Source organism: Terrapene carolina, unplaced genomic scaffold (genome assembly GCF_002925995.2).
Source record: "Terrapene carolina triunguis isolate 2854851 unplaced genomic scaffold, T_m_triunguis-2.0 Scaffold66, whole genome shotgun sequence".
Classification (NCBI taxonomy): domain Eukaryota; kingdom Metazoa; phylum Chordata; order Testudines; family Emydidae; genus Terrapene; species Terrapene triunguis.
This window is the reverse complement of record NW_020664417.1, coordinates 43136339-43160008: the sequence shown is the minus strand read 5'-3', so window position 1 is coordinate 43160008 and position 23670 is coordinate 43136339. Positions and strand designations below refer to the sequence as shown.

Genomic DNA, 23670 nt, shown 5'->3' with positions numbered 1-23670 from the left:
TGAGAGAAAGAGAAAAGAGGCGTGGCCACAAGATTTAGCCAATTGTCGTGCGGGATTGGTGATACTATGGAAGACGAGCCCAATCATAGCTCGAAATAGGAGTCAACACAGCAGCCCTTTAGTGGCTAGGGGAACCAGTTGGGGGTTGTGGTGACGGTAGGCTGCGCATGCGCGCTGTGTTCGCGTGTGGGTTCGGGTTCGGGTACCGGTTGCTGCGCTGTGTGAGAGTCCCTGGGCTGAGGCGGGGGCCCCCGGCCCGGGGCTATGGCGGCGAACGAGGACCAGGAGGTGAGACACCGACCCCGCCGCCCCGCGGCGGCAGCTGCCGCACCGCGCTCGGCGGGTCTCTGGGGCTGCTGCCCGCCCTGCCTGGCCCGGGGACGGCGGCTACCTCGCTCCGTGATCCCGGGCGCCGAGGTCTCCGGCCCGCCCTGCTCGGCCACTCGCGGCGCTGAGCGCTCCTCCCCCCCCGGGTTCACGGATTTTTTTTTATATCCAAATAAACGTAACTTGGAAAGTGATGCAAAAATAAACCAGTAACGTTAGCAGCAACCACGCCTGACTAATGCCGAAGTTTTAGCTAACCGGCTCCAACAAGAGTCCGCCAGCGGCGTCCTGTACTAGAGTTCGGGCAGGCGCTTTCCCCTTACTCTTCTCCGAGAGACCTCCGTCAGCTACAGAGGATTTTCACTTTTAATTGAATGCGACATCACTCATATTGTTTCTTAGGTGGCATAGTCCTATATACTTATCTTTCTACTTGTTAAATTCTTTAAAATATTTTAATACATGGCTCATATACAGTGTACACATTATATGTGATTGTATTAATTCAACCGACGGCATGTTAGATTTTATTAACTGTAAATACCATGCAGAAAGTCATTCTGTGATAGGTACTTGGGGGTAATAGATATTCTGGTCCCTACTCACTTATGAAATCCCTTTCTTGTAGTTTTGTACAAAGTAATATAGGGAGGATGGAAATGTTCTTGAAACAGATGTTTGGTATTTTCTGGGGGAAGTTAAGAATAAAGTTTTTGTTTTTTTAAAAAAGTGGTCTTCTAGCGTTCAGTAAAATGTGCCAAGATGGGCAATGGGTTTGTAGAAAGTAAATTGAATTCAGACTAGCATGCCAGCTTTGTTGAACTCACTTCTATAATCCTATTTTAAGTTAGTGGAATGTATCAGACAAGATATCTAGACCAATTATTGCCTAAAGTTTAATTTGTTTATTTTTTAAAATGAAAAACAGAGTATGTGGATTTCTGTATATTATGCTGATACTCGTCTGTTTATATCTGTTCAGTATCCGCTTGAAATTGCTAACCTTTTTCTCCATCTGTTCTTTTCAGATGGAACTAGAAGCATTACGTTCTATTTATGAAGGAGATGAGTGTTTCAAAGAACTTAGTCCTGTTTCCTTTCAGTATAGGGTAAGACCACATGAAGCTTTAATTAGATGTAATATATCATTCATTTAAAGTTATTCTGCACACTTTCCATTACAAAGCATTTTCTTGAAACAGATGGATATTCACCTATTTAGCAATAAAGGCACTAGTGCCCTTTTACATAATTTCAAAATAACTTGCCATGACAAACTTACCTTTTTGAACAAAAGCAAACATTACAATAGCAATTATCACGGTCATAGAGGAACAAGTAAAGTATAACTTGTCATGAAAAAACATGAGCAACTGTAATTGAAGTTGTAGGGAACTAATACAGAGAGACTAAGTAAATAAGTTATGCTCCAGTCCTGCAAACACAGATTTCCTTCATTTTGCTAACATGAATAGTACTGCTGACTTTTCTCAGCAGAGTAAAGTTAAGTATGTCTGTAAGTGTTTGCAGGTTTAGGACCTACAGACACACAAGGTATGTTGAAAATAGATCATGATATTTAAAAAAAAAATCTGAATAGCATCATGTAACTTTCAAAACTGAAAGTGTCAAGTGAATGCAATAATGTTGCTGAATTTTTACTGAAAGGCAAAGAAAACCAATCTATTGTAAAAGGAAGAATAATATGACAGCATCAGATCTGGCAATATGTACTTTTCACTAGGTAGAAAGTCAGTGGAATAGAGTTGAAAGGATTAGTCTGCCATTCTCCTGAATGTAGTTAGTGTACTGCACAGCACATTGATTACAGTTAATTATAAAATGAGACCAAAAGAAGACACGACAAAGATTTCTCAAATAGTGGCAAAATGCAACACGCTATTCCCGAAAAGCTTACTATAAAGACATTTGAAACTTTGAGTCAATGTAAATATAAACTATATATTGAGTATATTAGGTTCCTACTGCTCACAATCATCTTTACATAATCTTTGCTGTCCCTTCTCTTGCTCCTTCCACATAGATCCAACAAAGCCAGAGAGTTAGGCTTGGTCTACACTAACCCCCCCACTTCGGACTAAGGTACGCAAATTCAGCTACATTAATAACGTAGCTGAATTCGAAGTACCTTAGTCCGAAGTTACCGCGGTCCAGACGCGGCAGGAAGGCTCCCCCGTCGATGCTGCGTACTCCGCTCGCCGAGCTGGAGTACCAGCGTCGACGGCGAGCACTTCCGGGATCGATCCGGGGCACTTCCGGGATCGATCTGGGATCGATTTATCACGTCTTAACCAGACGCGATAAATCGAACTCGGAAAACCGATTGCTTACATCCGGACCCGGATGTAAGTGAAGACGTACCCTTAGCCTTGCAGCATGCCCTGCAAAGAATAGGCCTTGTCCACAAGGAAAATTTTCCACACTTTTCCTTGATGCGTTTAAAATCAATATAGTTAGGCCAGTGAAAACCCCTGTGGGGGCATGGATAGGAATACACCACAGAAACTGAAATAAGTGGCCACAGAAGGATTTATGCAGGTTTAATTAAATCTGTTTATAACGACACCTTTAGATGCAAGCTTTTCATGTGGACAAGGCTTTCCCTGGGTATGATGGGCTTAGGTGAACAATTTTTATGAGCTGACTTGTTAGTTGGTCTTTATTGCCTCCCATCCCTAGAGACAATTATTGCAATTTAATAAGTCTTAATCTTACCCATTACTTATGACATCAAAGGTCGCTAAAACATGTTTTTTTCACAGCATTATGCTGCTTGGTTTGTATTTAGATTAGACAATGAAGAGAAAGCAAGTTTCATTTTCTGGTTCTCATGTAGAATGTTAGAATATTTGGATTGCAAACACTGACAGAAAATGTTTAAATTTGCACAAGCCTTTTTATAGAAATTTTAAACATATCTATTGAGTTTTGTAAAAAGTTTGAGTATAGGTTATACTATTGTATATCTAAATTTAAAATGACTATCAGTAATGACAGGTTTCAAAGTAGCAGCCATGTTAGTCTGTATCCGCAAAAAGAACAGGAGTAGTTGTGGCACCTTGGAGACTAAAATTTATTTGAGCATAAGCTTTTGTGGGCTACAGCCCACTTCATCGGATGCGTAGAATGGAACATATAGTGAGGAAATAATCTCCACACACAGAGAATATGAAAAGGTGGGAGTTCCCCTACCAACTCTAAGAGGCTAATTAATTAAGATGAGCTATTGTCAGCAGAGATGCTTTTGACCTACACAGAAGCTCTCTCTCAGTTCTGAGAGGAAGAGCTTCTGTGTAAGTTGAAAGCTTGTCTCTCTCATCAACAGAAGTTGGTGCAATAAAAGATTACCTCACCCACCTTGTCTCTAAGGTTTGATAACAGACTGAGGCTTCCCATTTTAAAGTGTTTCATCTCCTTTCAGATAGGTGAAAATGGCGATCCCAAAGCCTTCCTAATAGAAATTTCATGGCCAGAAACATACCCACAGACGGCTCCAAACATATCCATGAATGCTTTCTTCAACAACACCATGTAAGTATTTCAGTTACTTCTTCTTTTGTTTTACATGTGGTCTCTCTCTTACAATATTCTTGAATTCTTTTGGGCCTGTAATTGGATTTTATGGTCTCTTCTAGATCTTTAGCTATAAAACAAAGTATATTGGATAAATTAATGGAAGAAGTTGAAGTTAATCTTGGAACTGCCATGACATACACACTTTTTGAATATGCCAAAGATAATAAAGAATTGTTCATGGAAAATCAACCTGTTCATATTGTGGTAAGTGTATAACTTGCATTTTGATCTAGTTTAGTTTTATAAATGAACTTTTTTTTTAATACAACAAAAGGAATAGAATGTTTAGTTACTCTACATTTAAACATCTCACATTGCTACAGAAAACTTCTGGAGCATATCTGTGAGGTGCAAGCCAGTATACTATGTCCATAATATAGTGACTAGAAAAAAGTAGATGAAAGGAAGTGTAGCACTGCTCTGTGGTTGTAACCTGGATATTTATTTGGTATTCAGCCACCTTACCAAAAAGTTTCTGGAAGAGAAGTGAGAGAGAAGCGGTGATTAGAAACACTCCCTAATCTAACACAGCCAACTGATATCCAATGGTGACTACAGAACTAGTGCAAGACACAGTTAATAATCTGGGTTTTGACTTGCAGGGTGAAGAAAGTCTAGAATGGATGAGCTATGCTTGTGGGCTGGGTGGTCTGAACAATTAAATATTTGACAAGAGTAGTGAGGGAAGGAATAGCAGAAGCAACCAATCAATTACAATCAATGTAAAAATTATTTAGCTGATGGAAATAAAAATATTACATTTAGTTAGATGACACTTCTTGATTCTACTTTAAATGGCTCAGTAGTCTAGAACATGAAGCACATGCCAAGCACATTAACTCTGCTCAAAGTGATTCCATCAAGCTGGCTTGAGTGGAGACCTTCACTTCTAACCCGATCTGTTAAAGCAGTATTTCACCTGGAGTGGGAAACTTGACAAAAGTCTGTTTCTAGAAAGCACATATGCACCAATTTTTATTTGCTTCATCTATAATTTTGTTCAGAACGAGGTTAGAATTATCCTGTCATAGGTGTTCTGACTCCTGAGAACACCTATGAGAACTCCTGAGCTTCCACTTGAGCCAGGAAAATTTGAAGCTTTATCCTTCATATTATCCAGCCTCCTATTCAAATTTTCCATGCTCACGGTTATTCTCTTTTGTATTAGAGAAGCCTCTAGGCTTGGGCCCCTGTTGATGTAGTTTTTCCCTGTAGAGAGCCTAGGAAAGCAAGAAGCTAAATGTAGGTAGGAAAGATTAGAGACTGGGACGAGTGGCTAATGGTATTGGTTATAAGATATTGAACCTTAGCTGCTAGATGACTAGATTTAAATCTGCATACTTTAGTAGTGGCCAGAAGATAGTGAATTGGTGGTCTCATGCTGGTTCCTATAGGACAAGTGTCAATATTGGAAATACAACTACCACCTTCTGGAAGTAATTCAGATCTTTTATCCACCTTACTAAAGAGGCCAAGGATCAAATGGGCATGAGAACTAAATGGTGCTTTTGACCTTCGAGGTGTACTGTACCTGAGGGATTTGTGTGTGTTAATAAGAGTTCACACTCCATGACTATCAGTCTGTTTCCTTCTTGATGAGCAGTAAATGTACTCTTTTGAAAACAAATAAAGGGCCTTTGTTTTCAGGCATCCCAAGAGCCTTGAATTTAACAGAGTTCAAACTCTAAAGTCTACACTACAGGGGTGGGGATTGAGCTAAGTTAAGCAACTTCAGCTACGTGAATAACGTTGAAGTTGACATACTTAGATCTACTTACCGCTGTGTCTTCCCGTCGATTCCCCTTGCGCTTCTCATTGAGGTGGAGTATCGGAGTTGATGCTAGAGCCATTGGCGGTTGATTTATCGCGTCTATACTAGACACGATAAATCAACCCCTTCTGGATTGATCGCTTCCCATCGATCCAGCCGATAGTGTAGACAAGCCCTTAGGCTATGTCTACACCGCTCACCTTACAACGGCGGGGCTGTGCCGCTGCAGCCGCAGCATTGCAAGGTGCGTTGTGTAGTCACCAACAAAATAAAACCACCTCCAACGAGGGGTGGTAGCTTCATTGCCAGGAGTGCAGCTCCCACCGATGAAGTGCTGTCCACACCGGTGCTTTTCGTTGTTACAACTTTTGTCGTTCAACGGGGTGCCAGTGTAGACAAAGCCTTACAGTGGTATTACTAAGTCACTCAAGGGTATGAAAAATCCACACTCCGAGTGACAGTTATATCAACTTAACCTCCGGGGTAGACAGTGCTGTGTCAGAGAAGGAGCTTCTCCCATCAACACAGCTATCACCTCTCGGGAAGGTGGATTAACTATGCAGATGGAAGAGCTCTCTCCTGTCACCATAGAGCATCTTCATTAAAGTGCTACATCAGTGTAGCTGTGCCGATGCAGTTTTTTTAAGTGTAGACCTGCCCTTGGTTTGAAAATAAACTGACCAAGTTAATTGAAAAAGTTAGTTTTTGCAGAGTTGGTTCATGTTTGACTTTGAAACTGGAATTTTAACTCTGCTTAAAATGACAGTGTTTGTCTCAAACACGTTACTGAAACCTTCCTTGGAAATGATTGTACAATCATACTGTCTTTCAATGCTAGAATCACACAGGTTCCTTCTGTGGGCTCTCAGCCTTTCCATTTTGGCTCTGTCTTTTGGCTCTACTGTACAAGCAGCATTATAAATAGCCCTTGTGGCATTGTATATTTGTGCTGTGAATAAAGAATTGTATGAGCACGTAGGGAGTCCGATCCACAGTTCCAACTCATTTCACTGATCTTTTAAACTGGTTAGTTGTACCGGCAACACTGATAGGGAACCACTTCTATCCCCACTAAGCAGTAGTCAGGACATATGCAATTGCAGGGGTTATGGAAGTAATTATTCAAGCTACCACTGTAAGCACTGTGACGTTGCACTATATATGATTTTATAAAAATATGCTAATGAGTGAATATAATGTAACGAATATGGTTCATGCAAAAGGTCTCTTATAAGCTTTGTAATGATACCTTACAAGCTACTGAGTGTTCATCCTATTTCTATAAATGTATCACTCTTGTATCTAAAACTAGAAATATGAAATATAACTCTGAGGGCCTATTGTAATTATGCAAAGGGTGGGCAATTAATGGTGGTTTGGAATCTTGATGGCTCCCATCAACCAGGACGATTGATTGTGGATGGCGCTGTTTGCAGGCAAGCCTTCCTGTGAGTCAGGCTGGGAGGAATGAAGGCTTGTGGTCTTACAGTGACATGTAATCATGTCACCTAACTGGAATCCATCTTTAACCTATGCTTTTCCAGTGAGGAGGGGTAGGAACCCAGAGGGACAAAGGATTCCCACCTTATGCAAAAATATATAAGTGGGTGGAACAGAACAAAGGGGCAGCCATCGTGAGGAATCCCCTAGCTACCACCTGAGCTGGAACAAGAGCTGTACCAGGAGAAAGGATTGTGCCTAGACTAGGAAGGTGTCCAGTCTGAGAAAAGAAACTTATTGAAACGATTTTAAGGGTGAGATTTTACCTGTATTTAGTTGTATTCTGTATTAGGTTTAGATTTGCATGTTTTATTTTATTTTACTTGGTAATTCACTTTGTTCTGTTACTACTTGGAACCACTTAAATCCTACTTTCTGTATTTAATAAAATCACTTTTTACTTATTAATGAACCCAGAGTATGTATTAATACCTGGGGGAGGGGGGGCAAACAGCTGTGCATATCTTTCTATCAGTGTTATAGAGGGTGAACAATTTATGAGTTTACCTTGTATAAGCTTTATACAGGGTAAAATGAATTTATTTGGGTTTTAGATCCCACTGGGAGTTGGGCATCTGAGTGTTAAAGACAAGAACACTTCTGTAAGCTGCTTTCAGTTAAGCCTGCAGCTGTTTGGGGCAAGTAATTCAGACCCTGGGTCTGTGTTGGAGCAGACTGGCGTGTCTGACTCAGCAAGATGGGGTGCTGGGGTCCCGAGCTGGCAGGGAAAGCAGGGGCAGAGGTAGTCTTGGCACATCAAGTGGCAGCTCTCAAGGGGAGTTCTGTGATCTAACCAGTCACAAGCACATTAGAAATATTAGTACTACTTTTAAACTAACTGCGGAGAACTGTCATCATGGTGGTTGTGTGATAAAACACAAGCATCTTTCAGTATTAATGTAATTTAAAACATTTGGGATGTCTCAATAAGAAATCAGACATAATCAAACATTATTTGTAGTTTACCCATCAGGGTGATACCTAGATATCAATTGCCAGTTCAGTCACCGTTGGAGAGACATTTAAAATTATACTTTTTATTTTTCTCAGACATCTGTAGGCAATAACATCTCAATTGGAACTCATGAAATAGCCCCATCAAGTAAGAAAAGAGACAAAAAGGAGCAGTTGTCCAAAACCCAGAAACGAAAGCTAGCAGACAAAACAGGTTTGTACAATACAGTCTACTCCTCCTTTTCCAGACTTGAGGAAAATGGTGGTGTGTTCAGGATAGTTTTGTACCTTCAAAGACAGATTCAGATACACCTTGAGTCACAAGTGAGAATGAATTGGGTCTCATCCCAGTCTTCACTTGCTTTGCTCATAAAGCTACCAAACAATTTTTCACCAGTGACAACAGCCTGAAGCAGAAACTGACTGACATAGCAGTGATATGGCAGTTAGGTCTGCTTATTCACCTCAATTCCTGAATGGGGAAGTTTGCACAGAGTTGCACACTACACCTGCCTCAAGTTAGTACTGTGAGTTCCTTGCTTTCCAGGCATTCGCTTGTTGGATATTGTGTTGGCCAGATCGGTAATATGAGAGTTCAGCTTTTAAAGATATGACATCTTGCTAGAGGTTAGCTGTTGTTGTCGGAGAGCTGAAAATAAACACTCCTTCTTCTATAGATCACAAAGGGGAGCTTCCTCGAGGATGGAACTGGGTGGATGTAATTAAGGTAACATGACTGTTACAACTGTGAAATTATTGCATAAGAACATTTGTTTTTCTGCAGATGTAATGATAAATTATATTTAATCTGTCTTTTTGCTTTTCTTCCCAACAACATTTGGATTTGACTGTGGTCTCGGATTAATTTCTGTATACATCCAGCATGTAAGTATTTTCAAGTTTTAGAAATTGTTTTTAAAAAAATCTGCAAGAATTAGTGACTGTGGTTACCCATTTCTCTATAGAGCCTAAGGATAATCCCTTACAAGGCTTTAAAAATACACATTTCTTCTGAAACTTAAGATATATCCAATGTGAAAGCATTAACTGTCTTACATTCCTCCTTTAAACTCAGGTTTTATCTTTTGAGCATTTCAAATGAAGTTTTGAGGCGAGAACTTTCAGTATGTAATTTAGCTGTGAATTCCAGAATGTGCTGTCTTCACATGGGCAACTAATAGGGATGCAGCCAGGATTTATAGGGCCCTGGATAAGTAGAAGCAAGGAGCCACTTCAGTTGTGTTTCTCCTAAGCAGCAGCCCCACATCATCGCCTGCACCCTCTGCCTTAGTCTCCCCACAAAGAACTCTTCCTTGTCCCACTTATTAATTATTGATTTGTACTACTGTAGCACCTAGGATCAGGATCCCACTGTGCTAGGGGAAGTACTAACAGAACAAAAAAAAGTAGCCCCTGCCCCAAAGAGCTTACAATCTAACTATGAGACAAGAGACAGATGGATACAGACAGAATGGGGAGTACAAGGAAACAGACAATATTGGTCTGTTAGTTCCTCCATTTGCCATTTCCACCCCATTACTTCTGCTGCTGGAATATAAATTAACATTGCTATTTTTAACAAGTTCTACTTTATAACAAAACATATTTGATTTAACATTGGTATAACCTATTGTCAGCATACCTCTGAGCATAGTGTTGAAACTGCAGCAAATGGGCACTATCAAGGTTTTTAAACTCTAAATCCACTCATGACAATTGTTGCAGAAATGTGTGGGATACTTTTAAGAACTGCATCTGTTTGACTTTCCAAAATGTTTGACTGGTATCAGCCTTTTCTTATTAAATGGAAACATTAATAATTCAGCTAATGTCTTTAACGAAGTTTAAACTGGTTCTAAGATTAACTGTAGAATATGTTTTGGATGTAAAATAGTTCATAAATATGGGAAAGCAGAGTCTTAAGTTCAGAGGACAATGAGTCAAATGTATAAGCTATAAAAGATAAGTTGAGTAATTTGAACTTTTTGATGCATTCAGTTGTTAGTACAAACTCATCAACCTAATATGCCTGTATGTAGTGTAAAATAGAAATATAGTTCCTAATAAATGCAATATGTCTGAACATTTTTTCTTTGTCTTTTATAGTTAAGCAAAACGGGTTCTAAAGATGATGAATAATGGACTTTGATACAAGGAAACTTCACCTTTTAATACAGTGCAATTTGGGTCAACATCTTTCTCTTAATAGCTTTTTCCTCTTGTCAGAGTGGAACATTTTATAAAAGGACAATTTCCTAACTATTAAACCTGAGCACAGACGTTTATCCAGAGATTATTCTATTACATTTTTCTTCAAAACAAAACCTTGCCTTAAAGGGAAGATAAGTGTGACATTTTTATATTGAACTTTTAGAAAGCCTATTTGGTTTCTAACTGTCGAATGCTGAAAAGAATAGTGAAATATGCAGTGTTAATTTATATTGTTTTACTCTGTAGTAAGAATATAGTAAAATTCTGTTAGTGAATCCTCTGATATTGTGACCATTTCCTGAAGTTCTCATTCCAATGGAATAAAAATATTAAAAGTGATTAATCACTTGACAGCATAGTTCATTTAAAATAAACTCCCTTTAAACAAAGCCTTCTTGATTTGTTCCTCTACAAATGCAGAAAGGGAACACAACACAATTATATCAAATGATTTGTCTAGGTCTAGGCTATGTCTATATTGCACACCTTACAACGGTGCGGCTGTGCTGCTACAGCTGTCCTGTTGTAAGGTGCGCAGTGTAGCTGCTCTTTGTTGCCAGGAGAGAGCTCTGTCTACACTACCGACCTTACAGCGGCACAGCTGTACCACTGCTGCTACGCTGCTGTAAGGTCTCCAATCTAGCCGCTCTATGACGATGAGAGAGAGCTCTCCCGCTGGCATAATTAAACCACCCCCAATGAGCAGCGGTAGCTATGTTGGTGGGAGAATCTCCCACAGACATAGCGCTGTCCACACCGGCGCTTTTGTTGGTGAAACTTATGTCGGTCAGGGGTTTGGTTTCCCCCCCCCCCACACTCCGACCAACAAAAGTTTTACCAGCAGAAGTGCTAGTGTAGACAAAGCCTAAAGTTTTTGGTCCTGTTTTAACTCTAGTTAAACAGCCTGCATGTGGTGGTGATGCAGCTGAGTTTCTATAGGCTTGCCAGTAACACTATTGCCTGAAATCAGAGTAAGTTTCTGGCTCTGTGATTTTGACTAACTAGCTCAAAGTTTCGGCTAGATAAGGGTAGAGAAAGTAGCAACATGTGACACTTGTAAATGCTAGTGCAAAAAGGACCACACACCCTAGTCTAGACAAATTCAAAGTGAAAGAATTGAGTGGTTACAATACCAGTGTGTGTTGTCAGTTCAGCCCAGTGTGCATCTGTTGTAGTCCTCCTCACGTATATCTTTAGAGGAGGTCAGGGTGTTTGCGTGGAGCTGTCCTACTGATAGTGAATTTCTGAATGTTATGATTTGGTGGCTTTTTCTATTGGATAATCAGTGGTTTACCATGAGGATTTTATTGTATGACTTACAGGACACTGGGGGGAAAAAATAACCACTCTCCCATGATGGAAAACATTTTTTGTACAGGTTTGTTGTCTTGTATCAAAGAAAAAAATCCTCTTTACTGTATAAACGGTAACTGAATACTAAATGCCTTAATGTCATTTAATATTTGAGATTTTGATCTTAATAAATGCCTATTTATCTGCCATGGTGTGAGGCTTCTTGCATAATGCCTATTGTGCATATATTTGTATATTTAGATTTGCATCAAATACCTCCCATAATAAGAGATTCTTAAAGTTGTCAAGAGAATCCTTTTTTCTTCAGTATGTGAATTGTATACTTTTCAGGATAATTGTTGCAGTTCCCTTATTTGGGACTCAGTCTGTCACACTTTTGGGTGTGCAGCAATCAGATACACATTTGCTGAGCTGCAGGTCATGCTCAAAGTGTGCATGCAGCAACCACAGTTCATTTAAAAAGTGCACCCTGTTGCATGTAATAATCACAACATTTAGTGTTAAGGATGCAGACTGAGTACCTCTAGAAGACTTGGGCTGAGTCATGCCTCTGAGCAGCCAAGTACTAGAGAGGTCCCCCGTAAAGACAGTAGCGTAATTTAACTTTACATTTTCAGCCAATGGGCTTGTTTGATTATTGGACGGTATAGGTTATTGATATACACCTTTACCCCGATAAAACACGAATTCTGATATAACACAGTAAAGCAGTGCTCCGGGCGGGCAGGGCTGCACACTCCGGCGGATCAAAGCAAATTCGATATAACGCGGTTTCACCTATAACGCGGTAAGATTTTTTGGCTCCCAAGGACAGCGTTATATCGGGGTAGAGGTGTACCACTAGAGGGCTTATAAACTGCAAACATGAATGCAGTTGCAAATTCCAACAAAAGAGAGGGAGGTCCAGGAGACCTATAAAACAGTGGGATCTGACACGTCTCTGTTCAAATAATGATTTAAGGTGTTGCACTTTGTATTGGAATGATGTATAGGTCAGTGCAAACCAAAAGTGAACAGGATTTGAATGTGCAGGTTCTTTTAATAAAGGAACCACCAACCATTAGTTCTGATGGAATTTTAATCATCAGAAAATATAGTTTTTCAGTTTTGAACCACAATTATCAAAAATTAAAATAGACTAGATAAGATTCCATCTGGAGAAAGCTAAATGATTGACAAACTAAATACTTATGGCTGCAAATATATTGGTTGGCTTCTTAAACTAAAAGTACTTTTGTATAAGAAATCAAGATAAGAACACCAGTAAGGCAATAACACCTTAGGAGAAAGTCCCTTCGGTGGGCTGGTGTATTTCAGAGGAAAAAAAAAAAAAAAGAAAACTTCAACTTTAATCTCTCCCAGGTTCAGAAGGGATTTGGTTTTTTTATTCAAAAGCTCCTGAGCGCTCTTTTGGTTTCCTTGGTTTATGAATTTGGTAACCATGACAATTTATCTGAATAGACCAGTTCGGGGGGGGGGGGGGAGAGGGGGGTAACAAACAGGAACCACCTCCTGCCTCTTCCTTTCCTATTGCTGCACAGAAAGGCAAGTAAATGTAGTACAGCATGTGGCTCCTGAACTGCTTGATCATCAGCTGCCTGGACAGGCTTCTAGGGTATGGGCTGTTCTGAAGTTATCCTGGCACTTTATACCCCAAGGAGATCTGCAACTGCAAAACAACCCATCTTCCAGCTCTGTTCTCTTTCTACTAATTTAGTAGATGTAGCAAGCTTGTCTCCAAGACAATAGTCTGGAGAAGGAACAATTCAGCCCTATACACTTGCTGGTTTCTCAGGGAGCTAGAAAGGTAATGTTATTTGTTCTAATAGAAAATGGTTTATCATGGGGTTTGGAGGGAGGGGGAAGGAAAGTGCATTTGGAATTAAGCATTTGATATTATACAAGAGCTAAACTCTTATAACTGAAAAAGAAGCTCCAGTACCTCATGCTGGAAAGACATTCATTGAAAGTAAGGGATCTCTGCTACTGGCAGCTGAACTAAAACCATGTTGAAGGAAGAGGACCTTTAAAACACTTGGTAAACCAGTAGCATTACTGGCAGCAGGAATAGGGTGGTCATGCAACCTGTGAATTTGCTGGGGTAATGGTTTCTTGAGTGTAGGGCCATAATATCTGGTAAAGTTGGAGTGGTTTTTTTACAGTGGAGTGATAGAGGAGGATGAGTGAGGAATGCCAGAGAAAAGAAGTTGCAACATCTAATGTGCAGAATGATCAAAAGCTCAGATGAGGGTTTACTCAGATGGAATGAAGAGGAAAGTGGATTTATGTAGTTCTTTATCATACAGACATCCTAATGTGTTCTACCGGAGCACAGTTGAAAGGAATATTTAAGAGTCTTTAAAACTTAGTAAAGTATGGACTATAAACAGCACTTACTTGGACCCTCATACATATTTCTTTTACCAGTACTCTTTCCTTAATAGAAACTATGCAGGATAGTTGTTTTTACTCTTTTAGGCAAGATATGTAATGCCACAGCCACACCTTAAACCAAATTCTGATTCCTCCTCAATTTTATAATGCTTTGAAGAGCAGAAAATTGATAGATTCAGTCTCTTGGGTGGAAAGTTGGGGTTGGGGTTTTTTTGTTTTTGTTTTTTTTGAGTACCATATTTATGTGTTAGAAAAAAAATACTTCAAATGAAAATTGTTTTCTGAACACTAAAATGCATCCCTATTCCAGTAGCTTGCTTAGTGAGCCACCTTTGTCCTTGGTAAACTTTTAGAATAATTCCATTTATCCCCTAGTGCTATGCGAAGTTATTTTAGCTGAGGCACACTACAACTCTGTTCAAATTTTATACATTAAAACTTACTTCATTTTCTATCTAGAAAAATAAAACATCTCAGCATCAGGTCACTTTTTTCCCTTCTCTGCTACGTTCCTTTCCCTTCATCCCTTGCCACGTTGCTAGGTAGTGCACTTCCCAACCTCTCCATGGCAGCAGGCAGCAACACAGTTCATGTATATCCTTTGCTTTGGGGGGATTGTGTCTTGACAAACCCAGAACATCCACTTTGTCAGGATCTGTCTGGATGTTCTTGTCAGTTATACAAGCAATGTTTTGTCCTGGGTTTTTGTGAACTCTATAGCCAGGATGGACTAGCTGCAAAGAAGCAGAATTGGGAAAACATGGACAGCAGCATGACTAAGCGCATGTATGCCTTGCAGAAACTGTATTGCCATCACCAGAAGACCTGTTACGTGTTACTACTCCCCTCTTCCCCCTCTCTGCCCCCCCCCCATTAGTCAAATTCACAGAGACTTACTCTGATTTCAGGCAGTAGTAGTGTTGCTGGCAAGCCTGTAAGAACTCAGCTGCATCACCACCACATTCAGGCAGTGATTGTGCCCATGCTTCTCACATTAGCATTTGGAGAGACACTGGAGGAAACAATAGGAAGCCTGCTGAGGAAAGGACTGAGGCTATGTCTGCACTACAGGGGCACAGCTACACCAGTGCAGTGGCATAGCATAGACACTTCCTCCCAGTCGTGGTCACTAGGTCAACAGAACCATTCTTTTCTCTACCTAGCTGTGTCTACAGCAGGAGTTAGTTTGGCATAGCTACAGCACTAAGGCATGTGAGATTTGTACACCTCAGCCATGTAACTACGTCAATCTAAATTTCAAGTGTAGACCAGGCCTGAAACCAAATGAGAGAGTGAATAGGAGCAGCAGAGAGAGTGAGGAGGAAATGTTTGTACAGCATGTAAAGTATAAAGGTTAAGTAACTAAATATTAGAAGGGTGAGAATTGGGGATGGAAGAAGGGAGCATTAGAGGAGATTAGAGTAGAAAATGAGCAAAAGACAAATGCACAGAATATAGCACAAAACTCAGAAGGAACGAGGACAATCAATCTGCATTGCTCCAGAATCTTAAAATAAAAGCTGGGCCTCCAGCTACAGAGCTGAAAATTCAGTGATGATGTTGGGATGGGACAAAAGATTGAAGCATAGATACGGTTTCCTACCATTCTAACATATTCCTTTTCTATATATCATGGGTCCAGATTTATTTTGAAATGAGAGAGGATTTGTGGTGAAGGGAGGTCTGGGTGTTACATGGCTGCAGAGGGACCCTTTATACTGCTCTTCCCACCGTTATAAATGCTCCTGTGCTAGCTTCCCTGACCGCACCAAAATAGACTGTCCTAGCTGTCAGTTTTTCAGTTTGAAAATCTAGTCTCTCACACTCAGCAACATGCTCCGTAAGCCCCATAAGAACAGCTATAGGGAGTATTTATTTTGGCTGAGGCATGTTAAGAGATTTAATGAAGATGACAGAAACAACAGACTGCATCCACTGTGTACCAGTGCCCAGAGTGAGTGAGGAATGACCCCAAAACAGGTCACCTGACAGTCTAAATCCAATCACTGTTTGGCTCAGACAGCCTTTGTAAAACTCAAAGGGCTTCCTCCAATCCCCATATACCTTAGAGGTTATACGCTGGTGCTGCACATCACCATAGTATCGGAGCACCCATGTTGGCAGCATGTGTGATTTCAAGTGCTTGATACATAAATTTGTCCCATTCCCCAAATTTCTGACAAATTTGGATCTCTCTCTCTCATCTGGGTGTGGATCCCAAGCTGCCTGGGTTGTGAGAGCTGATAAGGTCACAGCATTAGAAGGTATGGCAGAGACAGCAGGCCAAATTATAACTGCATCACTTTATTGGAGACTAATAGGGTTGTGCAGGTGTCTGAGGGCATAATTTTGTCTGCAGCCTCTATTTCTGATAATTATCTGTGACAGAGTTCAACATGACTTTCACGGTGAGTTTGCAAAGTATCATTCAGAATAGATATTTTTCTCATAATCCAAGTATCTGTTATGGTGTCATTGAGAGACAAACTCTATGATACATCTTATGTAGACTCACTTTTAAGAGTAGACTTAGTTTAAATGAAATAAGTATCTTTGTGTCAGTAATACATTTTATGATTTCTTGTCAGGAAAATAAGAATGAAAAACATTTTAATCTAGTGAGATACAATCTCCAGCATAGGGAGCGGTTTGATCTCTACTAATTGGAAGATTGTTGGTCCCTTGATCTGGAAAAGATGTTCCCCTTTGCTATTATAACACATCAGATTTTCATCAGTGGTCTAAGTACATGGACTCTGTAGCTGCCTCAACATGATGTAGTATCAGTTTTATTTTTTTTCTCCAATGAATATTGTCACAAGAGTATTACAAGTTTTTAGCTAAACTGCTGATATACACCATGGTTTTGTTTGCATCTCTCCCCCCCCACCCCATATCTTTTCCTTATAGTAGCCCATATAATCTCACATACAAAAAAATCTAGTGCTAAGGTTGCAAAGTCAATCACTCAAAAGCGAGGAAATGCCAGAATGAAGGTTGCCCTCTTGTGCACGTACATTGTGATAGTCTCTAATTACATGATCACATACTGCCCCCCCGCCCCCCCGAGGATTCCTGCCTCATACAGTGCTCGGGATGGATGGTGCTAGGCAAATGAACTAGCGTCATGTAGTGAATGAGGTTGTTTACAGGATTGGGGTGAATATAGTTCTTTAGGGCAAGTACCACATTGAGAAGCAGGTTAACACATTTTACAAATACTAAATGCACTTTTTAAAAAATATTTTTCCAAAATAGTTCAGATGTTCTAACAAACACACTGCAAGTTGTCACATATATCCCAGAACACATGACTAAATTTTTGTAATTAATGTGCATGTTTTGTAAATACTGACACAGATTCTAATAGATTAATGAACTCATGTGACCTCTTTACTTCTCATTGAAAGATACTAGCTGAAGGACAGTTCAGCATATGGAGTCTATTCCGAGAAATGGAGGGAGAGAAATCAAAACACATGTTTTTCAAAAGTGCTGGAATGGCCTGATTAGCAGAAATTACAAATGGTCTGGAAGAGTTAAAAAGGTATTGTTTTAAAATCAGAAACATTGTGTTTGTATTTCTTATACTTCTGTACATTTTTGATTGTTGGCAATTCCAAGATCATATTTTCTTTATTTTAATGTTTAAAAATATTCAGTATCAAGGAGAGCTGCTTGTGATATGAGCAGACAAATACCTAATTACCTAATTTGTGTATATACTTGTGTAAATGCTCAAATAGGCCAATTTAAGAGCTTAATTTGGGAGACGTCTTCTCAGTTGATACAGTATACAATATCTTGGGATGGGTTTTTGACAAGGATTTTGGAACAAGTAGAAAAGGTACTGTTTCCAGTTAGTCTGTGTCCTAATATAGGACTATGTTTTACCCTGAGCCCAGTGCATTCTGGAACGGTAGTCTGGCCAGTGCCAGAGGATACTCAAGCAATACAGTCACAAGTGATGCTTGTAGTTATGTAATTCAATATAGAGTCTCATTGTGCTGGTTTAATGAGGTCCCAGTAACCAGGGACACTGCTTTTCACTTTAAATTTAGAGAGTGGTGGGCATGGGGGGGGGGGCTTGGCGGAAGGGGGGGAGAGGTGCAAGCAGCGGGCGAGGGGTCCTCAAGGAAGGGGGTGGAGAGGCATGAGCAGTGGGTGGGGGTACCCGGGGAGAGGGCAGAGAGGCATGAGTGGCGGGCCTGGGGTGGAGTGGGGGTGGAGCATGGGCAGAGCCTTAGGGTAGGGGGCGGGGCCACAATCCAGGCACTGATTCCTTCCCCCCCCCCCCATCCCCCACTCTTCTAGGGAGCTTCCAGCACTCATGTCCAGCCTCTCTAAATGCAGGAGTCATGTGCTGCCCATGGTCATAAGGCTAAATTCTGGCTTACATCGCTGTTCCCCTCTTAGAGCAGACTAATGTCTGCAGATACAGAGCTCATTTAGGACGATGGAGCCTTTGCTGACTAGTGGCCTGAGGTGACTTTGTACTGTACTCTAAAAGTTGGAGTAAGAACAAAAACTCTGCTTCTTTTTACATTTTAATTATGGTTCTATAAAACAGTTGCACAAAACATTTGTAGCTGTTTTGATGCTGAGATACTGAGGTGACAGGCACCTTATATGTACCTAGTAGAGACAGATTGTCCTAAAAAAAAAAGTAGATGTTTTATCAGAAAAACAAAATACACAAGCTCTTAAACAAAAAATTCTCTCTCACAGAGGGAAAGGGGATTTGTGGAATTGAGTTGTAAAATAAAAAAATATTGGTCTTCTACTGCCTCTCTCCATCTGGAGAAATAACTCAGAAGTTTTTTTCCTGTTGAATGGTTTGTTATGAATCCTGGCAGCAGTAATGTTTGCCTATGAGCTGAGTGTGTTGAAAGGGTGGATATAATTAGCAGAGAAACTCCATGTGTGTGGAAGGCACAAACCACCAAAACAGGTAGAGCAAGAGGATGTTGCTATGGACTAGAGCTACTTAGGAGCCAGTAAACTCAACCTCCTAAAGGGTCAGAAGGACTTGAGGAGAAATGGATGAATATTTTCCCTTTGCTGCTTGAGGAGAATCTATAAGAGGGCAACACCACCTCCTCATTTCATGGACACTTTGGAAATAAGTGCTGCTGCTCCTGTTTTCTGGGCAAAATTCAGGAATGTGGAACATTGAAAGGCTATAATATGCTGACATTCATTCATTTAAATGAGAGGACCTTGAATATGTTTTGTCAGCTGTCTTTACTATTACCCTGTTACTAATTTTATTTTCTCGGAAGGTGTTTAAGAAGCTGCTCAGAAGAGAGTTTTGCCCGGAACCACGTGGTTTCCTAGTTGAAAATAGCTAGTGAAACTGGCAATACAAAAAGAAGTGGATCATCACCCTCTTTTTCATAATTTAGTTGGGTTAATGTATTGAAAAATCTGTGCAAAAACCATCATGTGGGCAGCTTATGCAAAGGGGATTTTTCTTCAGAAACCTCAGCACGGAGTAAGCAATATTTGAGCAGCTTTCATATGAACACTTGATCACTTAAATTTTAATTATGTTTTCAGCTTATGCTTCTTATTAATTCTAACATGCAGAAACCTTCATTCTTATATCAGTCATTGAGTGGAGGGGCCTTAGCTAAGGACTTTCTTTTCACTGTCACAGTGTAATTGTTTTATTGTATGTATGTGTTCACATTTATGCTAAAAGTCTAAAGTAGGCGAGCCCATTATTGCGCAAGAGTTAAGAAAAGAACAAATTCTATCAGTATGGTTAAATCAGGCTTGTTAAAAGGACATGAATGTTTTCCAAACCAGGCACAAAATCTGCTTGCCCAGCTGTATCACAGTGATGAGGAAAAAAATAGTTTACTTGCCTCAGGTGAATACGATGTTGCAAGGTTGGGATATAACATTTTAGATTGTATTGTTTTCCTTCAGGGATATAAAAAAACAACTGCTTTCCCTTCAATTTCCAAGAAGTCCCTGGAAAACACAAAAAGTGTAAGTATTTGAAGTATTTGTCAGGCTCTCTCCAAAAGCAGTTTGTGATGCTCCTACAAGGGCTATAAACCAGAACATAATTTTATGCATAGGTACTAAAGCGTAACTAAAATTAACACAAGGAAAAAGTTGTCTGACTCTTTGGACCAGGCTTTGCTTTAGTACATTCTCAGATGGCTACAGCTGATTTGAAAGGGAGCTGTGTATTTGCCTTGAGTAAAGAATTTGGCCCATTCAGTTAAAATCTGTCATAGGTACTTATGTCCCCCGTCACCATAGTATCTGAGTGCCTCACAGTATTTAATGTATTTATTCTCATGATGTCCCTGTAAGGTAAGGAAGTACTGTTAGCCTCATTTTTCAAATGGAGAGCTGAGGCACTGAGAGGTTAAGTGACTTGCCCATACAGGCAATCTACCGGGGAGCGGGAATTGAACCCAAGATCACCCAAGATCCAACTTAGCAGCCTGTGTAAAATGTGTTACTCACCAGCTGCTACGCCCCCTTGTGGCTAGGTAGGCATAACAAGCTCCCCTCTGTTGGTGCCCCCTGCGGTGGTCTGCTTTTTCTTGTGCCTCACTAGCCAGGTCACTTTGGGTATGTATACACTGCAACTGCGAGTGAGCGTCCCAGCCCAGGTAGGCAAACTCACACTAGTGTACATGGGGCTCAAGCTTGTGTGATAAAAATAGCACTGTGGACATTGCAGCTTGGGCAGTCAAGCCGACCAACCCCCTAGGCTAGAGGGGCCAAGCCAGAATGTCCACCCTGCTATTTTTGGTGCACTAATTTGAGCCCCACACATGCTACCATGAGTCTGCTGACCTGTGCTGGGAGGCTCACACCCAGCTGAAGTGTAGACATACCCATATGATCCCACCCCTTCCTCATCTTTGGGTTCTGGTCCAGGGACCCTTGAATAGGCAGTTGAGGCTTGTCTGCACAGACCCATTGCTGCCTTCCTGGACCACTACACTTCCTACCTTGCTGTAGGCCTTTCCCACAGTCTCTTCCTGGGCTCACTGTGTATTGGCATCACTCTGTCTGAACTTCTTCTCCAGGCTCACTGCAGAGCTCCTTGGCACATTCAGCCATTCACTCCCCTCACAGGGCAGTCACTGAACCTGCAGAAATCTTCCTGCTCCCTGAAGGCCTCTCTGCCAGCACAGAAAACCCTGGGCAGATGCTCCCCAGTTTTACTTTACAACTGCCTGGTGCTCCCTGTTGCAGGCTTACCTTTCCTTCAGGGAGATTCTGTCTGCTAGCCATCCAACTCAGCTCCCTGACTCCAGCCAGGCATCTCTCACAGAGAGAGAGCGCTAGCCATCTGCTCTTCTTCCTGACTAGCCACCAGCTGACCCCTGTTCAGCCCTTTTAATTCCTCCCTCCAAGCTTGATACCTCCTGCAGGTGTAGCTGATTGAGTGCACAGGCTGTCATTAATCCCATTCTGGGCCTTGTGGGGTTTCTACACCCCATCATATATGTCAGGTGTGGCCAAATTGCAGTTTGCGAACCACAAGCGGCTCTTTTACACTTGAAGTGCGGCTCTCAGAGCCCTCTCTTCCCCTCCCATTTTCTACCTACCAGACTGGGGTGGGAGGGGAACTCAAGGGTTCTGCCCTGTGGTGGGGTTAGGGGCTTCTGCCTTGGGGGGGTCTTGGGCCTTCAGCCCTGTGGGAGGCACCTGCTGGAGCTTGGGGCTTCAGCAGGAGCAGGGCTGAAGCCCCGAGCCCCAGCAAGAGCGCCCCGCAGGGCTGAAGCCCCGAGCCCCAGCAAGTGCGCCCAGCTCTCTAACTTATGAAGATTATCATATGCAGCTCAGAGAGTCAGTAAGTTTGGCCATTCCTGATATATGTAATCAGACATTACAAAGCTGCTTTCCTTTACAAATAAATGAGAAAGATGATATAACAATCACTCACTTTTCAACTTGTTTCATTGTGGTGTCACACTGTAGTATCTTTGGTAGGTAGAGTTTGGTTGAAGATAGAGCTTTAAAGAGTACCTCTACTTTTTCTCCATCAGTTTAACCCCTCCCTGCTGTTCATAAATGCATGTTGCTTTGGTATATACACCTCACATTTTGATACTCTAAAAACTGTAAAGACAAACTGTGTTATACTCTGAAATTATTACTTTAGTCAGGGCCGGCTCCAGGCAGCAGCCCACCAAGCTTGTGCTTGGGGCGGCACCTGGAGGGGGGCGGCGCGGTGCTCCGGCCGCCGGGGAGAGCGGGGCCACGGCTGGGCACTCCGCCCTCCTCCCAGGGATCCGGCCGCCCTCCCCCCCGGCGCCCTCCCCCCGGGGCTCCGGCCGCCCTCCCCCGCGCTGGGGGGGGCCTCCGGCCGCCCTCTCCCCCCCCCCGCGCTGGGGGGCGGGGGGCGACTGGAGGCTTTTTTGCCTGGGGCGGCAAAAAAGCCAGAGCCGGCCCTGACTTTAGTAGAAGGTCCATAGTAACAGTTTATTCAGACTCAATGAACCAAATCATGTCCCTAAAATTTAGGTCTGGAGGAAAATTTTAAATTTTTAATAAAACGTTTCTCTGTATTTTCAGCAGCACAGTAATTTGAACAGCCAGAGATCATCCAAAACCCTTCAGGAACTGTTCTTCTCCCCACAGATTTCATGTTCCCAGCAATCTCTGTACAAAGCTGTCAGCTCTAAGTGGGCTGGGGTGAGTTAACTTCTTGAGTTATGGAAACAAATGTAAAGTATTTCCGAAAAATAGTGAATAAAGACAATGAAAATATTTTAACTGCAAGAATGTGTTTTCTTCCTTGCTCAATTTAAAACAGTAGAATTTCAAGAAATGTACTAACTAATACACAATTAAGCAATAGAAAGTATAGTTAGGGCCCAGTCTTGCTTGCTTTACTCACGTAAATATTTCCATTACTGTAGATCGAGAGTTCTCAGTCTTGGGATTGTGAGCCCCAGAGGAAGTGTGAGCCATACTGTAGTTCACTTATTCATGCTAGCGTTTATATTGACTTCAGTGGAACTATTTATGTAAGTAAGGCAATCAGGATTTGGCCCTAAATATGTGTTAGTTATTAAGAATATACAGGACTGCTAGAGGTACCTATCTGAGAAATGGGTTTCTCAAGAATGGCTCAATCATCATGATTTTAAGATCATTTGTCAAAGCTGATACCTTATTACAAATCTTCAGATATTACCTTTACATTGTGACTCTTCAGAAGGAGGCTTGAACTAGCGGTTGAATTTAACTCATTGACAATTTTTTTTGGTTTTAGCTGGTTTTTTGGTTTGGTTTTTTGGATATGCCATTTCAAGTTTTTTCTTAAAAAACAAACAAACAACAAAACTTTCTGGATAAGTGTAAATGTACTGTTAAGGAACCTCTTAATTTTTGTTTGTGATATCTAGAGACAATATTGGCATTAGCATGTACCCAGTACAAAAATAAGTGGAGAAACCGACATACAAGTGAAGTCCCATTTAAAGGTATGTGGTAACTTCCCTTGTTTTCAGATTGCTTGGAATAGCTGAAAATTAAAGTTTGCTAATTCATCTCTTACGCATGTTTCTAGCATCATATGGAGCATCGCCTTGCTCGAAGGCTGAAGCAGCCTGTTGGAC

At 41.2% G+C, this 23670-nt stretch overlaps 1 protein-coding gene across 1 annotated transcript; it reads left to right on the top strand.

Moving 5' to 3' along the window:
• Window positions 1-190: 190 nt before the first annotated feature.
• RWDD4 (RWD domain containing 4) lies at window positions 191-10699 on the top strand. The gene is made up of 8 exons (XM_024194481.2): window positions 191-288; window positions 1356-1436; window positions 3770-3879; window positions 3984-4128; window positions 8246-8363; window positions 8827-8876; window positions 9032-9034; window positions 10256-10699. Exons 1-8 carry the CDS (start codon window positions 265-267, stop codon window positions 10286-10288), a joined length of 564 nt encoding a protein of 187 aa, XP_024050249.1. The 5' UTR covers window positions 191-264; the 3' UTR covers window positions 10289-10699.
• The last annotated feature ends 12971 nt before the right edge of the window (window positions 10700-23670 follow it).

Coding starts and splice junctions, on each gene's coding strand:
- RWDD4 (XM_024194481.2), top strand. CDS start 265: ATGGCGGCGAACGAGGACCAGGAG. Junction 1,437..3,769: donor CTGTTTCCTTTCAGTATAGG/GTAAGACCACAT, acceptor ATCTCCTTTCAG/ATAGGTGAAAATGGCGATCC. Junction 4,129..8,245: donor ATCAACCTGTTCATATTGTG/GTAAGTGTATAA, acceptor TATTTTTCTCAG/ACATCTGTAGGCAATAACAT.